The following is a 22,507-nucleotide window of genomic DNA, read 5'->3' on the forward strand; positions in this document are numbered from 1 at the left end:
GAAATGTATTATGTAAGTGTTTATATTATCAATATGGTACAGATAAAAATCTACAGAAACACTGTATTTAGCATTTGGAATAATTTTAAAACACCATCAGGCATACTTCTGGAAATAGGTTCTCTGATGCTATGGCTACAGTCGGTGGCTCCAATTGCTTGAATCATATTGTCCAAAATACACTCCCCAATTAACTTCTCATCAGGTTGAGGAATTCCAGGTATTTATTCTGTAACTTTGATACTGGTGGGGAGTGTTCTGCTGGAGTTCTCTAAATTAGAATGACTTTTCTTATGCAGTTGTTTTTTCCCCTGATTCAGCAAAGGCTTTTTCGTCATAGAGTTTTGCTCTTTGGCTTTTTGTTCACTGCTTTTTAAGGTTTGAACACACAGTAAGTTATATCCTGGTACTCCTATTGATACATTTGTACAGTGCTGAGGTACAGGCTCCATGTTACATCCATACTTGGCTCGTTATCCTCTTATCAAGCTCTTTGCATCCCTTTGTTTATTTGAGGAGACAGGAAGACTGTGTGAAGGCTGCTTAGTCAGGGATATCAGCGTTGTTGGCAGGGGAGTGATTGCCAGTTGAAAAACAAGGCATTATTGCTCATTTTTTCCCTCTTATTAGTTTGATTACATTTGCAAATCAAATCAATCCATCAGACATGATCAGGCCTCGTCCGCATTTTAAGGAATAGTAATCTCCGTCTAATAAGATGCAAATGTGTCACATCGGTAAGTAACCAATAAATCATCGTCTTGTCTTTGGCAATCATTAAATATCAGAACCAACAGTCAATTTTTAGTATTTTCAATTTGCGATATGCCGCTGGAATATAAAGATAGATGGACGTAATTACACAAACCAAACACTATTTCAGTTCATTCCAGACAGCAAATTTAGTGGAAGGTATAACTGGCTTGTCATCACACTACATTATTCCTGGCGGTTCATGCAAAGTTCACAGACAAGCTTCAAATGGACATTGCTTTTTTTACTTCCCTTAACAACGTTCCCACTACCACCACCAAACTTCAATAAATGACTTGAAATTCTGTAGGACATTACTTCCATCAGTGCACAAAAAGGCACAGGAAGAGAAACATTACCCAAAAGTCCAAAAGTTTTCTAATACTTGCTGCATTCTTCCTCTCTCTTTTTCTTCTTTTCTCTTTAGACATTTTAATCTGAAATTTCAGTTTTTCCTCTGACAGAGTAACTTTTTCACAATTTTTGCAAGTTACCTCAGTCTTAGTAATTACAGAACATAATGAAGATAGACAGTGAAGAAGGATTGGCACACCAGCTTCCCTCTCTCTCTCATCATCTTTTTAAAGGAGTGAAAATTCAAATTGTTTTTCTTTTTCCTTTTTTTTTAAATTGATTTGGGATTTGGAAAAATTGATTGCCTCATGTGCATCCCAGGGATTAATTGATATGTTTATTGTCTGATTTGCGATGTCTTGCTTTCCGTTAATGACTTTATTTGTGTACAACAGTTCACATGCTTTTCAAGACAGAAAGAGACATAAGCTTATATCCTGGCAGCACTAGTGGCAAAATAACCCAAAATCTCATCTTGAACAGCAGAGCTTTTATCTGGATATTTTAGACTGATTTAATAGTATAGAGTACGGACCCTAAAATTGCAGATCTGCAGGGAGACTGCTAATTTCAACAGGAATTTGGGCCTTCTTACAGAGCTGAGTGACACGAGAGAGAGAGAGAGAGAGAGAGAGAGAGAGAGAGAGAGAGTGTGTGCAAAATACTGTCTCTGCTCCGACACAAGCAGCTATGCGGAAATAAGAAAAGAGGATTTTGTAGGCTTGTGCTGACTTAATGTAGGTTTCCAGCACACCAAAGCCAGACAGTGGGCTTACTGTGTTTGACCTTAAGAAACTTCTTGCCATGAGCTGTGTGCCCTGGGTGGACCTGCTGCTGCAGCATCCTGTCAGTTATGTTTGTTTCAGCTAACTTGCTTTGGGAAACTGAACCTCAGGTGTTTTGGAGTGACTTGTGGAGAGATCCTTTAGCCCCCTCTGTGAGAAAATAGTTTTCACAGTAGCAGTTTGATTTGATTTGGTAAATGAATTAAGTGGAAATTAGGGAAGAGGCTTGCTTGTGAGCATACCTACTTGCTTTGGGTTCCCTGTCATGTTGAGCTCCTGTTAAGGAACCAAGGGTGGGGAGAGTGGTTGTGCAAACGTTTACATGTAAGCTCCTGGATAGATACTGTGTGTTACTCATTCTTGGTATCAAAACTCTTGTTCTTTGATGAGGGAAAATTGCCAAGAAATACTGCTGCACACACTGTTGATTCCATGTGCCAGAGATTTAGACAACTAAAATGTACCATCAATTAACAAATATTTGTTTTTGAAACAAAATGTTTTAAAATAAAAGATGTTATTACCTATCTTTATTTTTATCTTCAAACTGGTATCAAGCTTTAGCAGCTTTGTGGAAACAAGAGATTTATTTCAGATTCAAATGAAGCTAAGGAATTTTAACTAAGTAATTTTAGCTCTTGTCCTAACAAAGTTGGAGCTTCCTGGCACTTTACATTAACATATTCCTGGTTGTTTCATACCTCAGTTGCTAACTGATGCTGCCTACGTCTCTTGCAAAAGTCTTCCCTCTATTTGTAATCTCCAGAGACTATGGTGAGTAAAAACTGCACACAGAGGCCATGTACCTAAGAAGCTCAGCACCAGAACCTTATGTTCTGTCTAACCATTTTACCTACTACCATGGTATGTTTAATTTGCTTTTTCATCAAATCAATAATGGGTCTAATTGAAAAAATTGGCAGAACTACATATAGCCTAGCTACCAGTGTCAGTGTTTTCAGGAAATCAGAGATGTTGCACAGCTATGCAAGTGACACCTGTGTTAGTGCTGCACCTCTGTTACCAATGTGTAGAGAAACAAACATTACTCAGATGCAGAACCTGTACCAATTGATCACTATGCTATCAGAATTAATCACCTGGTATTCAGCTCAGAGAACAAAATTTACATCTTCATATACAACACTTACTTCTGCACATACACACATGCACTACTAAAAATGGCACTGCTCACTCCTGTTTGAAAGTGTGCATCTATTTTCTTAGGCAAGGCCTAGCAATTCTTGTTCCTAATGTTAATTCCCAAACACTTGAGGTGGCTGCTTCTATTAAGTCATATCCTTTCAAATAGAAACTCACACTGGACTGTGTAATAAAATGGATTTTGTCCCTGGAGTTGCATGCCTCATATCCTGCCCTTACTCTGACAAGAAAAAGGGATTTTTGAGAATCTTTAGTGCTCTGCAGAAAATAACCCGTGTGAAGATAAATAAATAAGTAAAGTTTGGCACTGTGCAAGATTGGCAGGCCTTCACCAAGATGGTCCAGCAATGGTGCAGGTGCATTGGCTAGCAGTGTAGAGAAGCTTGTGTGAGAACAGCACAAAATCGTAGCACGTGCTCTCCGTTCCCTACTGACAGGAGTGCTCAGTTATCCCGGCTGCTGTGAACGAAGCTGGGCTTTATGCAGAGTCTGGTCAACGTCCGTGGGGCTGGCAGAAAGATTCAGACCAGGTGCACCAACTGCAAGATGAGAATTACAAAACACTAATTTTAAAAGAAAGAAATGAGGATTTCAACTTCATGTTTTGTATAATTGCAGAGCTAGTGGGGTTTTAAAATACAGCAAAGTCATTAGCATAGGGTAATCACCTTTGCTGTTTAAAGACAAAATAATAACAATAGGAAAGGTATTGTACATTGACACATGGAAATTTAATGCTTTTCAGAGAAATTTTGTGAGGATTTTTTATTATGTGGCTAATTACATATTTACATGTAATAGCACTAGCAGAGCCATTACAGTCCATTGGGTAAATAATATGCATTTTAAAAACCATTTATAAATATGTATTTATTTGATGGACCAGAACGGTTTTTTGAAGTCATTCTCATCCACTGAGTAAATAATATATGGATTGCTTTTAAAAATAAATATGTATTTCTCCAGTAGACATTCCAGGCAATTGGGTAAATAATATGCATTTTTCAAATATTAAAAAAAACCAACATACAAATGTATAGAAATCTGGCCTAAATATGAATCTTCCTGAGAGAGCAAAATGACTCAAAAGGTGTCAGGTTTAGCTTTGAAATTTCTGTTTAGAATTGTCAGTTTGTATCACCGCCTTGAGTTAATTAAATGGATTTTATGCATTTTCATACATACAGCATGATATCAATGTCTGTTTACAGTTTTATAACACTGGTGCGCTTGACCCTCTTACTGAGTGTTCTAAAGTCAGCACTACGTGGTTAAGGTCCTTGTTTTACTTTGTGTTCATCTTAATGCAATGCCTAACACATTCATTTTGTGGGCATAGTCCTGCTTCCATAAAAATACATGGGGAAATAATGGTCACCTTAGTAGAAGGCATCTCCAACTCCTTTGTATTTCTCAACTTTAGCACTTCCTCTTTGTGTCCTTTTGGTTTATTTCTCATGATTGGCTAGTGGGCAAAGTATGAGAAAACATGAGGCTGTTTCATTACATGGGTTTGATTCAGAATCTGTTGGTGTGATCAGGACACTTTCAACTGGCCCTCAGAGGGATTTAGTTCAATCAGACGTAAAGATCTGCCATAATCCGTAAAGATACCCCAACACTAGAAGCTGAAGGCTACCTTTCTTGACTCTGACACTGAGTTACCATATGACCTTGGTCAAATCACTTGACTTCCTTATGGTGAAACCTTGATTCATACCTCCAGTTTTGGAGTCCTTTGAAAGCTATAGCTTTAAAACATTAAATATGATTCACAGCATGTTAGGATTGAAAGATGTGAGCACAATGCATCACCACTTTGTTTCTTTTATATACTATGGATCTAGACCTTATCCATCCTTTTCCAAACATTTTAGTCCTTCATCCATTTCATACACTTTTCAGAAATGTTGAATGTACTTTGTAGACCTTTTTTGGTTAAAATATTTTTTGTTCTTTTCAAACATTAAATGAATAAAATAGCATAGCAGCCCTGTGAATTAGTATCTGTATATACCTTATATCTGTCGCTTGCACAGAAAGACTGAGACAGAGAGGGATTTCGTGACTCCAGCAGAATCACAGAGAAAGTAATTGGTAGATTTGGGACACCACATTCTTCCTCATATTCTTCCTATATAAATGTACCTCACGCTTCACCCATGCCTCTGACATCATCTGTGATATGCTCCTGAAAACTCCTGACGTTATTAAGTTAGTTAGCTGTTTGGCAAGTGCCAGCTATAAAAGACATGTGCCTTATGCAATCAGGATAGCTAAGTGGGATCCATTGTCAATCTAATTGTTACTTTGATCCTGAAGGAATGAAATACAAATACATAGAATGTTTCAAGTAGAACTATATTACAAAACCAATCACAGCAGCAGTGAATTATTACAAAGGAGCTTTTGGAACCACTTCTCATGGCTGCTGTTCTTGCTGTTTCCTTGATTTGGTGCTGATTTGGCCTTGATACCCAGAATTGCCTGAGAGCCCAGCAAACATGATGTTTTGACAGAACAGATGACTAAATTCTCACCTCTTTCCTTCTCAGATCACTGAGACAGAGCACATAACATCCATAAATAAGAAAAGCCATTTGAAAGCAAATGTCTGGGACAAGAAGAAAACCAAAGAAACAACAGATGATCCAGTGGTGTTTGCACATTAAAATTTTGGTTTAGAACCCTCTAATGGCACATCCACACAATGCACAACCATGCTTTCTGTGTAATTTATAGAACTACTGACGAATAGCGCTCAAACACCAGATGGTAGAGCCCAACACTTTGTGGTTGGTAAGGCATGCAAAATGAAGCCCAATTCTAAGCTTTCCAGGGCACCAAGACCAGCATAGTGAAAAAAAGTGTAGGTAAATTAGTGTGCAAGAGAGGGCATTGCTGGTGGCATTCTAAATTGACCTGCTGGTTCCCAGAAGGAATAAGAGGGTCTGATAGCAGAAGAATGCAAAGAAAAGGAAGGCTGAAAGCAATGGTGAGAGAAACATGGTTACACGAAGTACCTCTGAGCATACCTAACTCTTCTTTGTAAAGCACATGAGTAACTGAGATATTATTGAGTGCCTGCCTGGTCATTATCAGTCAGTTTGCTGAGACATAGTTGTGGGAGTAGCTCATCATACTGAACATGAAGGAAGAGAAAGAAGGTGATGATATTAAAGATCATCTAGGGAAGGGTGTCTTGTGCATTAAAAGATGAGAGACTTGAAATAAAATGTGAAGGTGCTAAGGGATAAGATGGCCCAACTGTAAAAGGAAGAGTTTGTATCTTAGCACTCTATGGCCATATTGAATATGACTGTTAAATTCTTTGTATAATTAAAAGAGATAGGAGCATTCATACATTTTGTTGCAAATTGATATGATCTTTTTTGTCAGTGATCTGAATAAGATTGTACTATAGTTTTTAATTTAGCAGATTAAGAAGCACAATTAAAATATCATGAAAAAGATCATAATCTAAACCTCTGGAGGTTTTTTTGCTTATCCCTGCCAAGTTGATAACAAGAGCCGGTGTATGTAACAATTACCTCCACTACTGTAAATTTACTCTAGTTTGTGGGCTGAAGTGTTAATAAATACCTTGCAGTATTCCAGAGGGAGAAGCTTTCCATCTAATTAATAAAACTGGGAAGAATACCCAGGACACTGAACCATATCTTTCTTATTAGTGTTGGCTTCTACAAAGGAGAATCCCTGAATCTCAACACATTAGTAAATGTCATACTCCTGGGTTGCACAGAGACCTCTTGAAAAACTGCTGATTTGCTGTGGAAAAAATCACCATGGACTTCAGAAACAATTCAGCTAGGGAATACCAAGTGTAGAAAATCAGGGTAAAGCATGGCATGCATTATAGCAGCTAAGATTTGTGCCCCATTTGGTGAATATTGAAAGAGAAAACATACAATTATACCTCTGTTTCTCTTCCATTTTTCATCTGTACTTATGTTAATATCTTTTTCTGTGTCCAGGTATGATCTTATTGCAGTTAGTGTTTTTTTTGAGTCTTAGCAAAACCTCTCTGTGTTCTCTAAAACAGATTTCTTAAAAACACTTTATACTTATATGTAAGATACATGTAGCTGTTTATTTAAAAAAAAAATCACTTGAAGAAGGAAAATATTTTAAGCCAATACTGAAAAGAAAGTCTTTCACAAAATACGTAGTGCTAATTCCCTTTTCCTTTGCAGTAATCCATATTTGGCAAAAATAAACTTTGTCTTACTATGCCTCAGCCAGTTCTGTTTCAAGATAGCTTGTAGTAAACTAGCAATTAACTTTCTGCACATAATTCTTTGCCATACTTCATTAAAATCATTGCAATAATCTTAAATTATGGAATACTGATATGCATTCTCTGACAGACTAGACATTTACCAAGGAGAGTAAAACTTCATGCATTTCTTTTGTAGAATAAAATTGTAGGATGGAGTTTCTTGTTTTCTCACATTATCATCATTATTTTTATTAAATTGATGTTGCAAACTGGCATTACTGCCTCCGATAGAAATAGAAATAACATCTTTGCATTTACTTCTTACTTGAAGTTTTTGCTCTGAAAAATGCTCCTGCTGAGTATATTTGTAGCTGCTTTTTACTCTACTGATATGAGTGATTGGGAGCAGAAAAAGAGGTAAAGCTACAGAGCCTATCCATGAGGTTGATGCTAATTTGGCTAAATGAGTCAACTGGATGGGAAGTAGAGAAGGTAAAAAATCTGCCATCTTCTTTGTCTACATCCAGTCTTTTCAATGTTCATAGTACTGGCTTTAACTGAGGTCTTCACTTAATTCTGGTAACGTACTAGAGCATAAGAAGGCAATTTAAAGTCCTGTCCAGGATTCCTAGTCTAGCAGTGTCTGTATAATCTAGTATGTAGATGTTCTAATGTACTGTATGTGCTTAAACCTTTCGATTTGGGTTTGGTTGGGTTATTTTCCACAGTAAGAATGTTTACGATGCTTCCACATGCACTGCAAGGAACAGATCAATGCACACCATGTACAGTGAATACCTGCCATATGTGCAGTTTCAATAAAGCATGTTAACAGCAGATAGTGGTCCTTAAAAGACCATATATCAAGCATCCTCAGCATTACGCTGGAGGAACCTGAATCACACATTCCCATGCCTGTCTTCAGTTGCAGCTTTGTTGATCAGTGACCCTTTGTGACTCTGTTCCCTGTTTCGGAAGATACTTCTCTGATATGACCTGGGTGATTACATTACTTTTTTGTCCTTCAGCAAGACAGTTCTTTATATTAAAAGAAAGGACATGTTTAATAAGCAGGGAATACAAGTTAATGAGCAGGTGATCTTTCTTCATTTTGATAGCTTTTGGAATACCCTTGGTTTGCTTAGTACAAATGCATGCATATACAGGCTTATGCAAACACACATTAATACGTATACCTATCTGCCTTTATGTCTGTGATAACACCACAGATCTTCCATATCCATTATTTTTGTCTTTCTACCGTAGCAGTAGAGTGAGAGCTCAGTTGCTGTGATTTTGAAATTCTTTGCCTGGGGCACATCTCTCTAAGCTCTTCTGTTCTGAACTCCAGTTGTAGGAGTAGGTTCCAAACACCTCAAAGAAAGGCAGCCCAAATTCTGAGACTTCAGTTTTTGGGAAACTAGTAATTGAATGCTATAGGTCATCCATATATACTCTGCTGTCTTTAGCGGTGATCAGCCTCAGAGGGGGAGACATGAACCCATGGTAGGCAGAAGCCTCAGGAAAATTTTTTCTAATTCTTTATGCTCAGAAATTAGATGAAATAAGGAAGAAAAACATTCTTGTCCTTTTAATTTGGATTTGGAATACTATACCTGGAGCTATTCTGGCCATCCATGTAAGCATTAGCTCCCTCTCTTGAGTTCTTAGATTCAGTGACATCCTTTGGCAAGAAGTTCTCCATTCCAGCTGCACTGTGGATGAAGAGTTTCCCTTCTTCCTTTCATTTTGCATTTCCTGAGTTTTACTGTGATGGTGTTTGGTCTGTGTTATAAGACAGAATAAAATCTTTAGACCTACTTTTTGTATCATTAATTTATATATACTTCTACTGAATTATCTCATAAATCACTATTTTGAGGAAGAAAATTCCTGCTTTCTGCATCTTTTCCTAAGAGTTTTCTTGGACACAATGTTTTGCTTTACTTTCACTGAACCTCCTCTAAATCTGTCACATTTTCTATGGAAAGGAATGAGCCATTCTATTGTTCTGTTAGAAATCAGAGAGTACTATTGATATTTTCATTTTAACTTTTCTTGCCTTCTGAAGTGCTTTTAGCCTCAGCCATGAGCATGGCATCAGCTTCATGACTAACTATGGGCTACTGAAAGGGCTACTAATAGATGCAGTTTTCAAGCTAATGTTTTCACACTCTTCCCTGGACTCTTTCAGAACTGGCCAGGATGATGCATCTCTCAATTTCTTTTTCTCACCTAGAGATCATTTAGTCAGCCTTGTCTCACTTTGGAGGGACTAACAATGCATACTCGGAAGGCCTCCTGTCTTAAATTAAAGAGGGCGTTGATGGAGGTCACCTCCATAAACGGCATTCTGGTGTTGCAGGTACCAAGAGCATATAGAATACCATTGTTTCTTTAACTTGCACTGAATTTTTAGAAGTATTTTCATTTTAAGACTGAAAATAAAATAATGTCAGACAATGTTGCATGAAATTGCATCTCCGGTGCTGCCTCCAGTGAAAGCCTATCATCTAACTTCACCTCTGTGCATCTGCTCACGATAATGCATTTAGAAATCAGGGATGTTTTGCTCTTTTCAGTCTTGGAAGCAAGTGACCTGGATTCACTTTTAAGAATATGATTTGCAGACTTGTTGACTGGGATTCTTCATTTGGAGGATGAGTTGATTTGTCCGTATAAATCCCCTGTGTCAAATTTAATAGATGGATAAAGCGACCCCTCACCTTCCATATAAAAATTCATACTCCCTAAAAAATATGTAATTTGAGGGGGGAAAGTATGAGAGGGTTTCACATCTTTAAGAAACCAAACAAATTCCAAACTGAATAAAAGAGACAGACAGAGAAGGTTGCCTTTCTGCAAGCCGCCAGCTTTCCCAAGTGTCTCATCCTCTCCCCTCTGTCATCCTGAGGCAATGTGCCTGCATTTGTGTGTAGATTTATAGTTTATCTTTATCTATGGCTTCATCTGTAGGTAGCTATTATAGCCGCCTTGCCTGGATATTGTTTGGGCCTGATAGATCTGTCTGTAGTTCATCAAAGGGGAGCTGAGTGGCTAAAAGCCATTGGGTCCAGCTGAGGATGAAATACGAGCCATCAGCCTTGGTAATGGCTGTAAAATTTCATAATTACACGGCCTTTATTACATTGCATAATGATCCTGAAGCAGTATGGAACAATTAATTAAGATTTTCAACCATGGCTCTTTCAGAAATTAAAAAGGTGCTAGTGGCTGAGAAATGGGGAAGTGTCTTGTCCTAAAAGCATTAGGAATGCTTAAGAAGTACTTCCTGGGTACTTAAAAAAAAAAAAAAAAAGAAGAAAAAGAAGTGAAGAAAAAGAAAAGAAAAAGAAAATCAACTAGTTAAGCAGCTAATGTCAGAGTAAGGTTTTTGTACTTGACTGCTAATTCTTAATGTCAAAACTGCATCTAAAATTCCTGCAATAGTCACTACCATAAAGCTGTTCCTTTTCTGTTCTGTAAAAATCTTCATGCCTTTTTTCCCCTCTGCTCTGTTCTAGCCATTTGTCACATTTATAGAAGTTGAGCTCTGCACATTATTAAATAAATGCATACCGTGACTTAGGAGGAGGGTCACTTAGCTGCGTATTGGGTGTACTGACCAAGGATTTACTCTTACCCACTTTCTCATGTCTGAGGCCATTGAAATTCTTTGAAGATCTCTGCTGTTTGACAGACATCCCCAAGGAAGACTTTTTTTTTCTTTACTGTTTTGATATTTTTCTTCCTTCCTTTTCATCTTTGTAAATGCAGCATGTCAGATGTAATATAATATTTTCCATGAGACTGACCTCAGACCTGATCAGAAGTAATTAGATTCCTAAGGTGCTGCAAAGGTGTCTCACAGATCTCTGATGTACATACCAAAAGAAAAAGTGTTTATATATGTGCAAGGAATATGCAGGGAGAAACAAGAGGCCTGAACCTGTGCATGTGCATATTACTCGTGGTGACCAACTGGGTACAATTCTGAAGGCTAGCAAATTGTGATCGAGGTGGGATGTGGAATGCTCACTGTTCCAGTGGGAGTAAAACTGGTGAAGAAAAGACAGCAAAAGTAACCTTGGTGTTCTCCATGCACCATCAAAACTTTCAGGTCTCACGGGAAGGAATCTCCTTTTCACTATGGGCCTTTCCACCTCCCTGAAACTATTTTGATTCATACAAACTCTCAATATAACTCTTAGATAGGATAAACATTGAATATTACTGGTTTTAAATTGACCAGTCATCATGTAAGGTCCCATCGTTCTAAATATTTGATGAGAAGCCAAGGTTTCTCCAAGGCATCTTTAATAATAAACTTCCTGCAGAAAATATAGAAAGGATTATGTGTTTCAAGGAGGAGCCGACTGCTTGAAGTAAATTCTCTTGTTGAGTCATTTATTCCCTTAATAGGAATTTTCTGATCTGCTGTCATTCTTGTTCACACACTGGGTGTCACTGCCTCTAAAACACTTGTCATTCTTTAATGGAAACAAAATAGTCATTGCAGTCAGAGCCGCAATGTCATTCCACTACCCCTTGCTGCGTCGGCAATAGTGAAAATGACAGAGCGGCTCTCAGTAGGGGTAATTAAAATGTAAATATTGATATTTTATTATTTGAAATTACTTTCCAGTGCGGCATTTAATATCTCTCCATCTGTGCGGCTCTGTTTAGCGGTCACTTTAGTGCAGCTCTGGGATGCCAAGCGGCGGCTTGATCCCCGTTATGTCAAAATGCTTGTTGCTGCTTAATTTTGATATCTAATTAAGTGGAAAAGTACAGTCCACACTGTAATCCATGGCATCTTAACCAGCTGCTTGGGTATATTTAGAATTAATCTCCACTATGGAATCATCCTAATGTATGCAATTAAGAGTCTGCCGATGGCTAATTAGGTGTATTAGAATCAGGCAGCTTCCTTTTTTTTTCCTTTTCTTTTTTTTTCTTTTTTTTTTCCCTGTGTGTGGACTGTTGTAGACTTAAGACACAGCCTCCAGAGATGATCTTAATGGTACATACACACTCATCTAGGTAAACTAGAAATTTCACGTGCCTGTCGGAGAACGTGTGTGGCTCTCCCCAAACCAGGGAGATTGTAAACATCATTTGAATTTTTTGGCATCTGCAGCACATTAAGAAAACCAACTAACCAACAGAAAAGTTTTAAAAATTGGGAAGAAGATGGAAGATGTGTAGGGCAGTGGTCTGAGCTGTCATTTTCCTGCCAGAGGGTGAAAGGGGATATTTACCCAACATTTTGCAACCTGAAGTTTTTGCTTTGGCAATGGAGAGAGATTTTAGGTAGCCCAGCACATACAGGGTTAACACAGATACGTTGATTGGATCGCAAGCATGGTTGTCTCCGTATGCTAATACATTCCTGTATTGGATTCATATTAGTAACATGATTGGGGAATTCCTGGAAACCTGACTTTGCCTGATGGAAAGATGGAGGGAGCAAGGATTGCCACAGCTTTCAGTGAGGAAATGACTGGTGGCTTCCCCAGGGGAGCAAATGGCAAACAGCAGTGACCCAGCACTCTGAGGAAAAGTGCTCTCAAAGCAGACCTGTAGAGGTTATAAATAAAAGGCAACATTTTAAATGCACAAGAAATTCCTCCTTTCTGTGAAAAAAAAAACCCCAACAAACTAGTGTTATTTTATAATCCAGAAAACTTGGTTTTGAAGACTAACATGCTGAAGAAGCTTGAACTCTAAATTTCTTGATATTCCCAGTCAGTGCACGCAACTTTTGGGAGGCTGATGCACACAATGGTTGAAGTGAGCAGAACCTGAATGAATGTTGATTGTTATTATTAGTTTAGCAAGGTTCCTCTGTCAAGTTTGTGCCTTTTTTTTTCATTATTATTATTAATTTAATTTAGTTGAGTAAAAATTAAAAAGAAGGAAGAAGGATGGACACTTTCTGTTAAATTATGTGTGATCATAGTTCCATTTCTGGTAGCTGAAACTCTTTGAAGGATCCAGGTAAGGCAACCATACACAGGATGTGCAGATATTATGCTTACTATTTTAAGCTGAACTGTGTTACCATTCTCTCAGCTGGACTTTGAGAGGGATCCAGCCATACTCATGATATACACTTGGTTTTTCATCTACATTCACTTTACTAGTAACAGAATGTACTTTTTATGTTTTCACCCACATATCTGGCTTTATTGTAGTTACACTCAAATATGTACATTCACAACAAATTGAAGGGCAATTTGGGTGACATCAATATTTATGTTGAAAATATGATTCATGTTTTTTGTATATAGACTCAGTGAAAGAAAACAATCAGGGTCATAAATACAGTCCTGCTCGTTTTTCTTCTGTGGTTTTCGGAGCACACTGTGTCATGACATCTGCTTCTGCTATCTTCAGTAGAGGACACTAAATCCCATAGTCTAGCAAAACTATGTTTGAAGGTTAAATTTTAAAGAACTGGAAGAGTTAACTTTAAAGAAGCAGATCAGATCACATATGTAGAGCATTAAAAAGATCACCCTCAGGAATCTGCGAGTTCATACTGCTGACCTTAAGGAGACTTACAGCTTCACTGGGCCATATTGCACTGCTAGTCTGAATTTTAAAACTTTTTTCGTTGTCCATATCTTAGAATTCTAAACCTCTCCTCAGAGAAGGTAATGCCCCAGAAGATTAAACTGTCTTACACAGAGAAAAAAAAAAGGAAGGGGGGAAGGCAGTTTCCTACTTATCAGGTCCTCTTCTGTTCTCAGAGCATCTGGTAATAAAGCAAAATATAAGTGTTTGGCCTGGCATCTTTTTAATGGAAGGTTGGTATGAGTTTGCAGTAAAGCTGTTTAAAATTGTGGAAGTTCCAGTGGTAAAATCAGGCCAAAAGGAAAATCAAGTATTAATATGTTTAAATTTATTGTCTTATATTTTCCTTTTTCTTGGTGAATACTGAAATAACGCGTGAAATAAAAATTAATAAAATAAAGAGTACAATATTTCAAACCGTTGTGTTTCCAAAAATGCCATTATAAAGTGCTCCATACATGGAGGTCTTACCGAATCTGTCCTGAAGCAAGGGTGCCTCATTAGTTTTTTTAATCTTTAGTGTTTCCCTGGAGAGAATTAGCACCTGGTTATGTGAAGTCAGAGAGATACCCTTAATCAGTCATATTTTCCAGCTCCTTTCTATTACTAATGCTAAAGAAGGAGCTCACAAGAACTTGCACTGTAACTAGAAATAAGAAATTTAAAAGTAGCTGCCTGGAAACATGTGGGTGATTAGAGAGGTGTGTCACTGATTTAAGTGCTGAAATCAGTTTGAACTATAGTGGGTTACATCTCACTGTGTGCCTCTAACCCTGGGAAGAAATGACAAGCTTGAATTGCTCCTGTTTAGTGTTATCATGTAAGGTTTCACAGGGTAAAAGGCAAACCAGAAATATTTCTAACTGGTATTTAAAATACATTAACACCTTTTTGTATACCCTGAGTGAAAGGTCATGCTAGACAAGCAGCATCTTTACCGTTTGTAAATGTCTAATTTGCTGCTTTTAAATTGCTGTGAACTTCTCTTACTTAGTCCTGCTGAATGAATCCAGTGTTGCAAATACTTCTGACAACCGAATATTTGCTTAGCGAGAATCCATTGTTCGTAATGGATTGAGAGGGACATGCAGTGTGAATGCATTTTTATTGCCGTGCCATCTCTCTGCTGTTGTTTCAGTGAGATGAAAGTAGCGTTGTGATAACAGCCCGGGGTTTCTTAGTGCTCTGTGTGGCATTTCCCGTCTTACTGGTAGGTGTTAGCAAAAAAGTGCTTAGCGTAGGCATTTTTTTGTGTTATAAAATATAAAAAAAAATATGTATATTTTATAAGAGCTTGGACAGCAAGAGTTAGGAGTACAAACACACTTAAATTAGACCCGAGAAAGTGCACAGGCTTGGCTGAAAACATCCCAGTGCTCTCCGAACGAATGCATTTTGCTTTTTTTCCTTTTAATTCGAGACAGAGTGATTCCTGGGCACCTCTGTGTGTGCAATCTGATCTCCCCTCTCCCGGCTGCACAGCTAACAGATGGCAGTCGCAACTCGCAGCACCGCTCACAACAGAGCCCCGGTGCTGCTTTTGCACTGCTCTGCTGTAGTGGCAAGAGGAGATGCGACACAGCAAAGCGGCGCTCTGAAAAGGCGGAGGTTTTATTGTGCAAAAGTTTGCTGGATGGATTTAATTTCTAAATGTAACTTTAACTGCAGCACGTCAGCTCTAAAGAGCTTGGAAGCTGAATCCAGCAAACAGCATAAGTTGAGCCTTTGGTTGTATTTCTGGTCATTTGTTAGTTTGTGCTTTGGAACTTGATGTGTGATTTTCAAGTTTGGGCAGTTACCTATGCTTTTTGTTGTGTGAGCTGACACTTTTCATGTGAAGATTCTCAGTCATACTTAAATTTCAGCTTGTGCAATTATTAGCCTTTGACCAGGGGCTCCATAAGCAAAGAGGTATTAAAAAAAAAAAAAGGGAAAAGAAAAAACTGAAATAATGGATTTACCCTGGCATAATGAGTTGTATCTGTTTCTGTTCCAGCTTTCACAAAATTTCATCCATAATCTGGGAAATATGTTTGGTGATTAGTGAGAGCACTCTCCTTCTGTTAACGGTTTTCAAAACCACTGAAATGTTTGTGGGCCTTATATATATTTTTAGTCTACACAGTACTTTGAAATGCAATTAAATCCATTTTTTCTTAAATAATATAATAAAAAGGATCCCTTAATTCTGATCTAAATGGGAGATTCAGCTCTAGATACAGCCTAAAAAAATTAATAATACCATTCTCTTCCTTGTATTTTTGAGAGACTAATAGTAAAGGGCAGTCAGGCTATGAAGTTTTCCTTCAGCAAAGACCATGATCATGTCTAGAAAACATTACGTAGCCCTAGCAGAAATTTCACCGTTGAAATTTCCCTAGCCTTTGTTTACATCCCTGGAAGGTAGCTGAAGTTGCTCAGTGGATCCAAGGAAGCACTGAGTCTGTGCCAGGAAGGGAGAAGAGAGCAGAGTGACAGCTGTACATCTGAGAGTGCATTGGACCCAAGTCTGATCTTGAAATGGGGTTTCTTTTCTTCAGTGCAGCCAGGATAAGCTTTTGGTTTACTGTTTGTCATTTGACCATGAGGCCACACACACTCTAAATAAAGTAATCCAGGCTAAAAGAAAAGGTTTTTTTAAATGTATTTACAATATCAGATTGTTCTTTGGACAGTAGTGGCTATACATCATTTTGGAAAAAAAAAGAACAAAAAAAACCCCCAAAAAACTATGCTGGAAACATCAGTACCCATAAAACATTTAGAAAGAAGTTAATCTATCAAAATTAAGTGTAAATAATTTAAAAATCCAACTCTGATATTTCAACTGTGTAAATATATTGAATCTGCAACACACTAGTGAACATGTCATTTTCAAGCACAGCTTTGATTATAAAAAATGTAAATGAAGATATTTGAAGTACAAACCAGGGCAAACAAGAGGAATATTTCACTCTTAAAGCTAACAATCACACAAACAACTGGTAAAATAAATGGGAGACAATTATCAGAAAAAGCAGACAACTCCCAGATTTGCCAGCAATTTCATACCAGGTTTGATCAAGGAAGGGAAGTTCATTTCCTGCAAAGTGAAATAGACTCTAGGATTTGAGTCTGAGTAACCTGATTGAGGCATCGTATCGAATGTTTAAGGATGAAAATAATGGTAGGGATAAGTCCAGCCACTGTCTTTTTTTTGGCCAGTAGTTCTCAAAGTACTGTGTGCAAGGCACAGGTCTTACTTTGGCACTTGACCATCTGCAGCTGCTTCACTCTGGCCCCTAGTGAGTTAGTGTCCATGAAGTCCATCTTAATGAAGTAGAGGAAAGGGTCTTCAGGAATATAAAAGATTTACCCTGCTTATCATTGAGCTGTGTGCAGTGTGAAATAGAGAGCAAGTGGTGCATGTGCTGATATTTGAAAAGATCTGTGGTTTAAACAGCCCTGTTGAAGAGGCTGTGAACTGTGCTTGGAGCTGGCTTGGAGTGCTGAGCGCTGCAGAGTGCAGTCAGCTCAACACCCCTTGTTCCTATAATAAAAATGTTAAGGCCTTTTTACCTATTTATTGCTGCTTCCTTTGAGCTTTGGGTTTACTGGTATGCAAAAGGAAAAAAAACACAAGTATATGTTCTGTTGCTCAATCAACCTTTTCTCAATCCACCCTGAGTTAACTCAGTGAGTCATTATGGCATAATTACAATTTGAGTGTGATACACTTTGTAGAAAAGTGTCTATTTTTAGCGGAAGAACACTACAGTCCCTGAAAGGAAGAGAAAGAAAGAAAAAAAGGAAAAAAATTTGTAACCAGCGAATCAATGTTATTGTTAACTGATAGTATAAGACACCCTGTAGATTTACTATGCTTGCACTCAGCCACATAAAAATCACACTGAAAAGAATGCCTACCAGGGGTTAAATTCATATGCCTGCGCTGCAGCCTATTTCTGTCAACACTCAGCTCAGGAAATAAACATTTATGCTTTCTGAAATGAAAGTGTATTTTTGAAGACTAGCCGTCAGATATTTTTTGCCCTTCACACTTTCAAATGCTTAGCCTTTTTTGTAAGTTGACTGCAAAGTGCATCAGTTTGCTAGGCAAAAAGAAAAAAAAAATCTTGACAAGTGCCCATGGCATCATTGTCAAGCACACGAGTGTCTAGTAGAGGATGGCAGGAGGGTTGGCACAAAACATGCTTCCTTCAAGCTTCTTACCTCAGGGGTACCTGACTCTTGAGAAGCCTTTCAATCCTTCCAAATGACGTTACTGCAAACTGTCATCTGGTTTATTTGGAGTGCGCTGTATCGCAGATAAACATGCTATTTAACTGCAGGTCAAGGTACAGAGTCGTTCTGCGAGCAAATGCCTGAGATACATTAAATGGCATTGACTTGGGGAGGGAGATGGAGAGAGATCAAAGTTGTCACCAATATGGTACGTGCTAAGGGGGGGAAAGGTGCACAACACTGTATTTTAAAAAGCTGTTACACAGTTCTACATTTAAAGCGGTGACCTGCAAGACTCATAAAGATTAGGGATGCACACAATGCACAACAAGGTCCAAAACCATTATACAGCATCTCAGCGTGGTTTGGAAAGAGCTTAGAGATGTGACTGGAGAGGCTAACACTGGTTCAGAAAGATGGAAGTGTATTTCGTCCAATGTGGAGACTTCTTAAAAAATAGTTAAAATTTAATATAGAAAATGTCCACTTGTCGGAGGATGTGGTTGATCTGGGGCATTCACATAACAAAGGCTTGCAGACTCGGACTTTGGCGTGAAATAAGTATAACCTCCTCCAAACGGTTAAAAATAAATCTTTGTATATAATAAAAATATATATGCCTGTGTAATCTATTCTGTATATAAATATATATTCCCGTGTAATCCGTTCTTTTAACTGTGACTTGTTGAATACACATTAAAAGGGCATTGCTGTGATGCAAGAGATATGCTGAATGCTTTCACATTTTCTGAAAAATCAAAACAAAAACAGATTAATTACAACTTGATGCAGCTTTACATTCCCACGAGGGATGCCTTTAAAAGTTAAAACATGCTTTCACTGAATAGGCTTTCAAGGGAAAGTTACTTCGATCAGGAAGAAAATAGTCATGTTGATTTGATTTATTATTGAAGAGTGGAACAATGTGGTTTATATTTGCCAGTTTTTCTATAATGTAAAAAATTTCTTTTGATTTTTTAATGTGTCAAATAAAAACAACTGGTATATTTACTGCTCCAGAATGCAGATTTTTCAAGAGTGCAATACAATAAATTATAGTCAACATCCCATTTCCCCCACTCACAGGGCAAATGTAATTTCCTTTGACTGTGGCACACAATAAATGTTATTGAAACATAGTATTATTTATAAAAAAAAATGAAACCAGTGCCAACAAACCTGTACTAAAATAGATAAGCAAATAAAAAAGGAAGTTGAGGAGTTTTCAGGAAAAAAAAACAAACACAGAGAGAAATTGCAGGTTAAACTTTTTTAATCAAAACTGATTTTATTGCTTTTTTCTTAATTAAACCCCACAGAAGTGTGTGAAACATTGTTATACCTGAAAAATTGTTAATTTGTAAATCACAGGGACAAAAGGGCTCCACTGCAACTTTAAAGTTTCTATGCACGTAAATGTCAATAGAGTGCCTTCTCCATCATCAGCACTAAATTCACATTGATGCCTCTTTTCTTCTCTGTATTGATCCTTCCATGAGAACGTAGATTTGTATCTGTTAATTAATGCGTCCTGAAACAGCGTTTGTATTAATCAGGCAGATAAGAAAAATTGGATGCCTGCACCCTCATGACAACCGTAAAAGTGCTGGCCCTGATAAAATCGTGGATGGACCTCAATAAAAAAGTTCCTCCTTCCACTCAATAAACTAATCATCCTGCTTTTAATTATTCGGCAGAAAGATGTGTGGAGATTGGAGAATGTGTAAATCTATTTACTAACAGCGGTGTCTGGGAGGGAGAATGGGGCTGTCACAGGACGGTGCTGCAGGCTACATTCTCTGTCCATCTGCTACTGCAGAAAAACTGGTTCTTGAAAGACGGGAAGGAACAGAAATGTTGAAGCTAATTGAAATCCTGAATTCCTCCCTATAACCTTTGAAATGATTATTTCTTCTCCATTTCCCTCTTATTTATTTTAATCACAGATGTGTTATTTTCTATTGTCACATCTTCAAGGGTTTCCTGTTGTTGTTGGCTCAGTTTTTGTTGGTTTTTTTTTTTTTTGAAAGAAGAGAGCTACAGTTCTATCACAAGATTCAAAAGACAGTAAGAGAAAATGAAAACAAATAAGGAGGGGGAGAAAAATGAGAGAGAGAGAGCATGCAGCCAGTTTTATGTTTCATTTTTTATGGATGCCTGGTGGTTTGGATGTGGGCTTTTCTTTTTTTATTGTATTAGTTTTGTTGCTTAGTGCTTATAGAGAAAATCTTGTTTGGAGTAGATTTGCTAGTTTATGATATATTCTTGCTTGACTGTAACTCTTGACTTTCAAAACAGAAAAATGCGTTTAAGTGTAATTGAACGCCAAAAAGAATGTTCTTACAGCGGGAACCCTGTCAAAGGACATGTAAGCAGCTCCATAAACAACTAAATGAAAGCCTCAGACATGTCTTAAGACCCTTTAAGAAAAGCTTGACTAATCCCCTTTGATGATTTTATTAAGTACTTGTGGTTGATGGTGCCAACTGGCAAACTGCTGCATTTCTCCAACAGGCCAGGAAAATCACTTCCTCTCCCATATTATTTTCTAGCACCTAATGTGATTGGGATATTAGCAGTTTGATATAATAAATTAACAGGTACTGTAAACAAGAGTCTGAAAAGGTAAGACAGTAAAGATGTTTGCCTTTATTAGGAAGGACAGCAGAGAGAGGGGAAAAAAAGCAAAAGTTAAATTAATTAAGAGGCATTTATTAAAATTTTGGTTGCCCTCAGAAAAAGGATGATGTGACTGCTATTCAGTTGGCATTTCAATATGCCACCCTGTTATTTCAACAAGTGTAGCAGAAGCAGAAGCCATTACTGAAATGATTAGTGTCTTTTCTGCGAAAGGTGGGTGTTACATCTCTTTCCCCTAAGGTTAAAGTTCAAAGAGAATTTTTCTGCTTTTGACTGGCACCTTAATTCTATTAAAACATCAAATCTTCCCTTTTAAAAAGTTTTATTTTTTTCTCTCCTAAATTGTCCTTCTTGGTTTATGGTAGTGATGAGTAGAATCAGCAGATCCCTATTTCACAGCATCAGGTTTTTAGAACTAAGCACAACTATTTCAGAACAAAGAAGACATGATACAAATCACAGACTGTCACTGCAGAACCCCCCAAATTATTATGATTCTCACAGGAAGAGTCTGCAAATTTCAGCTTGTTTAAAACTTTGGTTTTGATTAGAAAACATTTGATTTTATATTGATTCACTTTCTTGTAACAGGAAGAGGAGAAGAGGCACAAAAGCAGAAGAGAGAATAATAGAATTACATGCATGTTTTATCACAATGTATATAAAAATAAAAAAGAGGAGCAGATTTCTGATAAATCTGATAAATCCAGGTGTGCTTAATATTTTTCCTTTTTTTTTTTTTTTTTCCCTACTCAGGATTCTCCACTTTGTCTCTAGCTGACCAGATGAGCCTTCTGCAGAGTGCTTGGATGGAGATTTTGATTCTCGGTGTTGTATACCGGTCACTTTCTTTTGAGGATGAGCTTGTATATGCTGAAGATTATATTATGGATGAAGACCAATCCAAATTGGCAGGCCTTCTTGACCTTAACAATGCCATACTGCAGCTGGTAAAGAAATACAAGAGCATGAAGCTGGAGAAAGAAGAGTTTGTCACCCTCAAAGCTATAGCACTTGCTAATTCAGGTTGGCAGAGTGGCATGATGGTTGCTACATTTTTAATGTGTCACTTTTTTTTTTTTTCTATCTTCCATAATACTTTCTGCATGCTTGTTTTAAACATGGTTTTAGAATAAGAAATTTCTAATTAGACTTTAGCTAAGAGGCAACAAACAAAGCAGTTCAAACTAGGAACAACTTTCTGTTTCAGTGTAATTGAGGAATATGTCCCTAAGGCAGTGGAAAATATTCCACTGTATGATTTGGAGAGTATTTTACAGGCTAAGATCCCTTCAAATGAATATAGATGTTGTTCTCCTAAAACCATTCCATAATCCAGACAAGGCTAATCATTGCAATTAAAGGGAAAGAAAGGGTGCTGAAGAATAGGCTATATATTTTCTCTTTAAAGGCAGCTACTGATTTATTTGATAGAGTGAATTCAGTATACGGAAGGAAGGAGGAAATCCTTATTAAATCTCAGAAGGACCACACCTTACCTTGCAGATCCTATGCATTTTTAGAGATAGTGCTTCTGCAAAAATTATTACCTGTGCAGCAAGAGTTAAAAATCTCAGAAAGAATTTTTTTCTGCATTTGAATTTAAAAGTGCTGAAGCAGTGAATACTGCCAGATAAGTAAAAATCGTTTGTGCTTTGTTGTTTTTCCTTTTGTGTCTCCTTAATGCTTTATTGTGGTCTTAAGTCCCTTTTAGCATTTGCATAAAGTTCACGATAGATCCCTCTTTAATGACGTGCCGATCATTAGA

General features: G+C 37.5%; 1 protein-coding gene and 1 long non-coding RNA gene across 18 annotated transcripts in view; both read left to right on the top strand.

The window, feature by feature from the left end:
• ESRRG (estrogen related receptor gamma) overlaps positions 1 to 22,507 on the top strand; it is a 396,805-nt gene that overhangs the window by 360,561 nt on the left and 13,737 nt on the right. For all 17 annotated transcript variants that reach the window (XM_027641309.1, XM_027641313.1, XM_027641299.1 and 14 more), the window contains one exon: positions 21,496 to 21,765. In XM_027641309.1, coding sequence (XP_027497110.1) covers positions 21,496 to 21,765 — 270 coding nt within the window. The remainder of the gene's footprint in view (positions 1 to 21,495; positions 21,766 to 22,507) is intronic.
• On the top strand, positions 9,363 to 17,627 carry LOC113946265. The gene is made up of 3 exons (XR_003527374.1): positions 9,363 to 10,322; positions 13,316 to 13,318; positions 17,617 to 17,627. It is a non-coding gene; the product is annotated as an uncharacterized LOC113946265 (long non-coding RNA).

Source organism: Corapipo altera, unplaced genomic scaffold (genome assembly GCF_003945725.1).
Source record: "Corapipo altera isolate COAL_440 unplaced genomic scaffold, ASM394572v1 48b, whole genome shotgun sequence".
Classification (NCBI taxonomy): Eukaryota; Metazoa; Chordata; class Aves; order Passeriformes; family Pipridae; genus Corapipo; species Corapipo altera.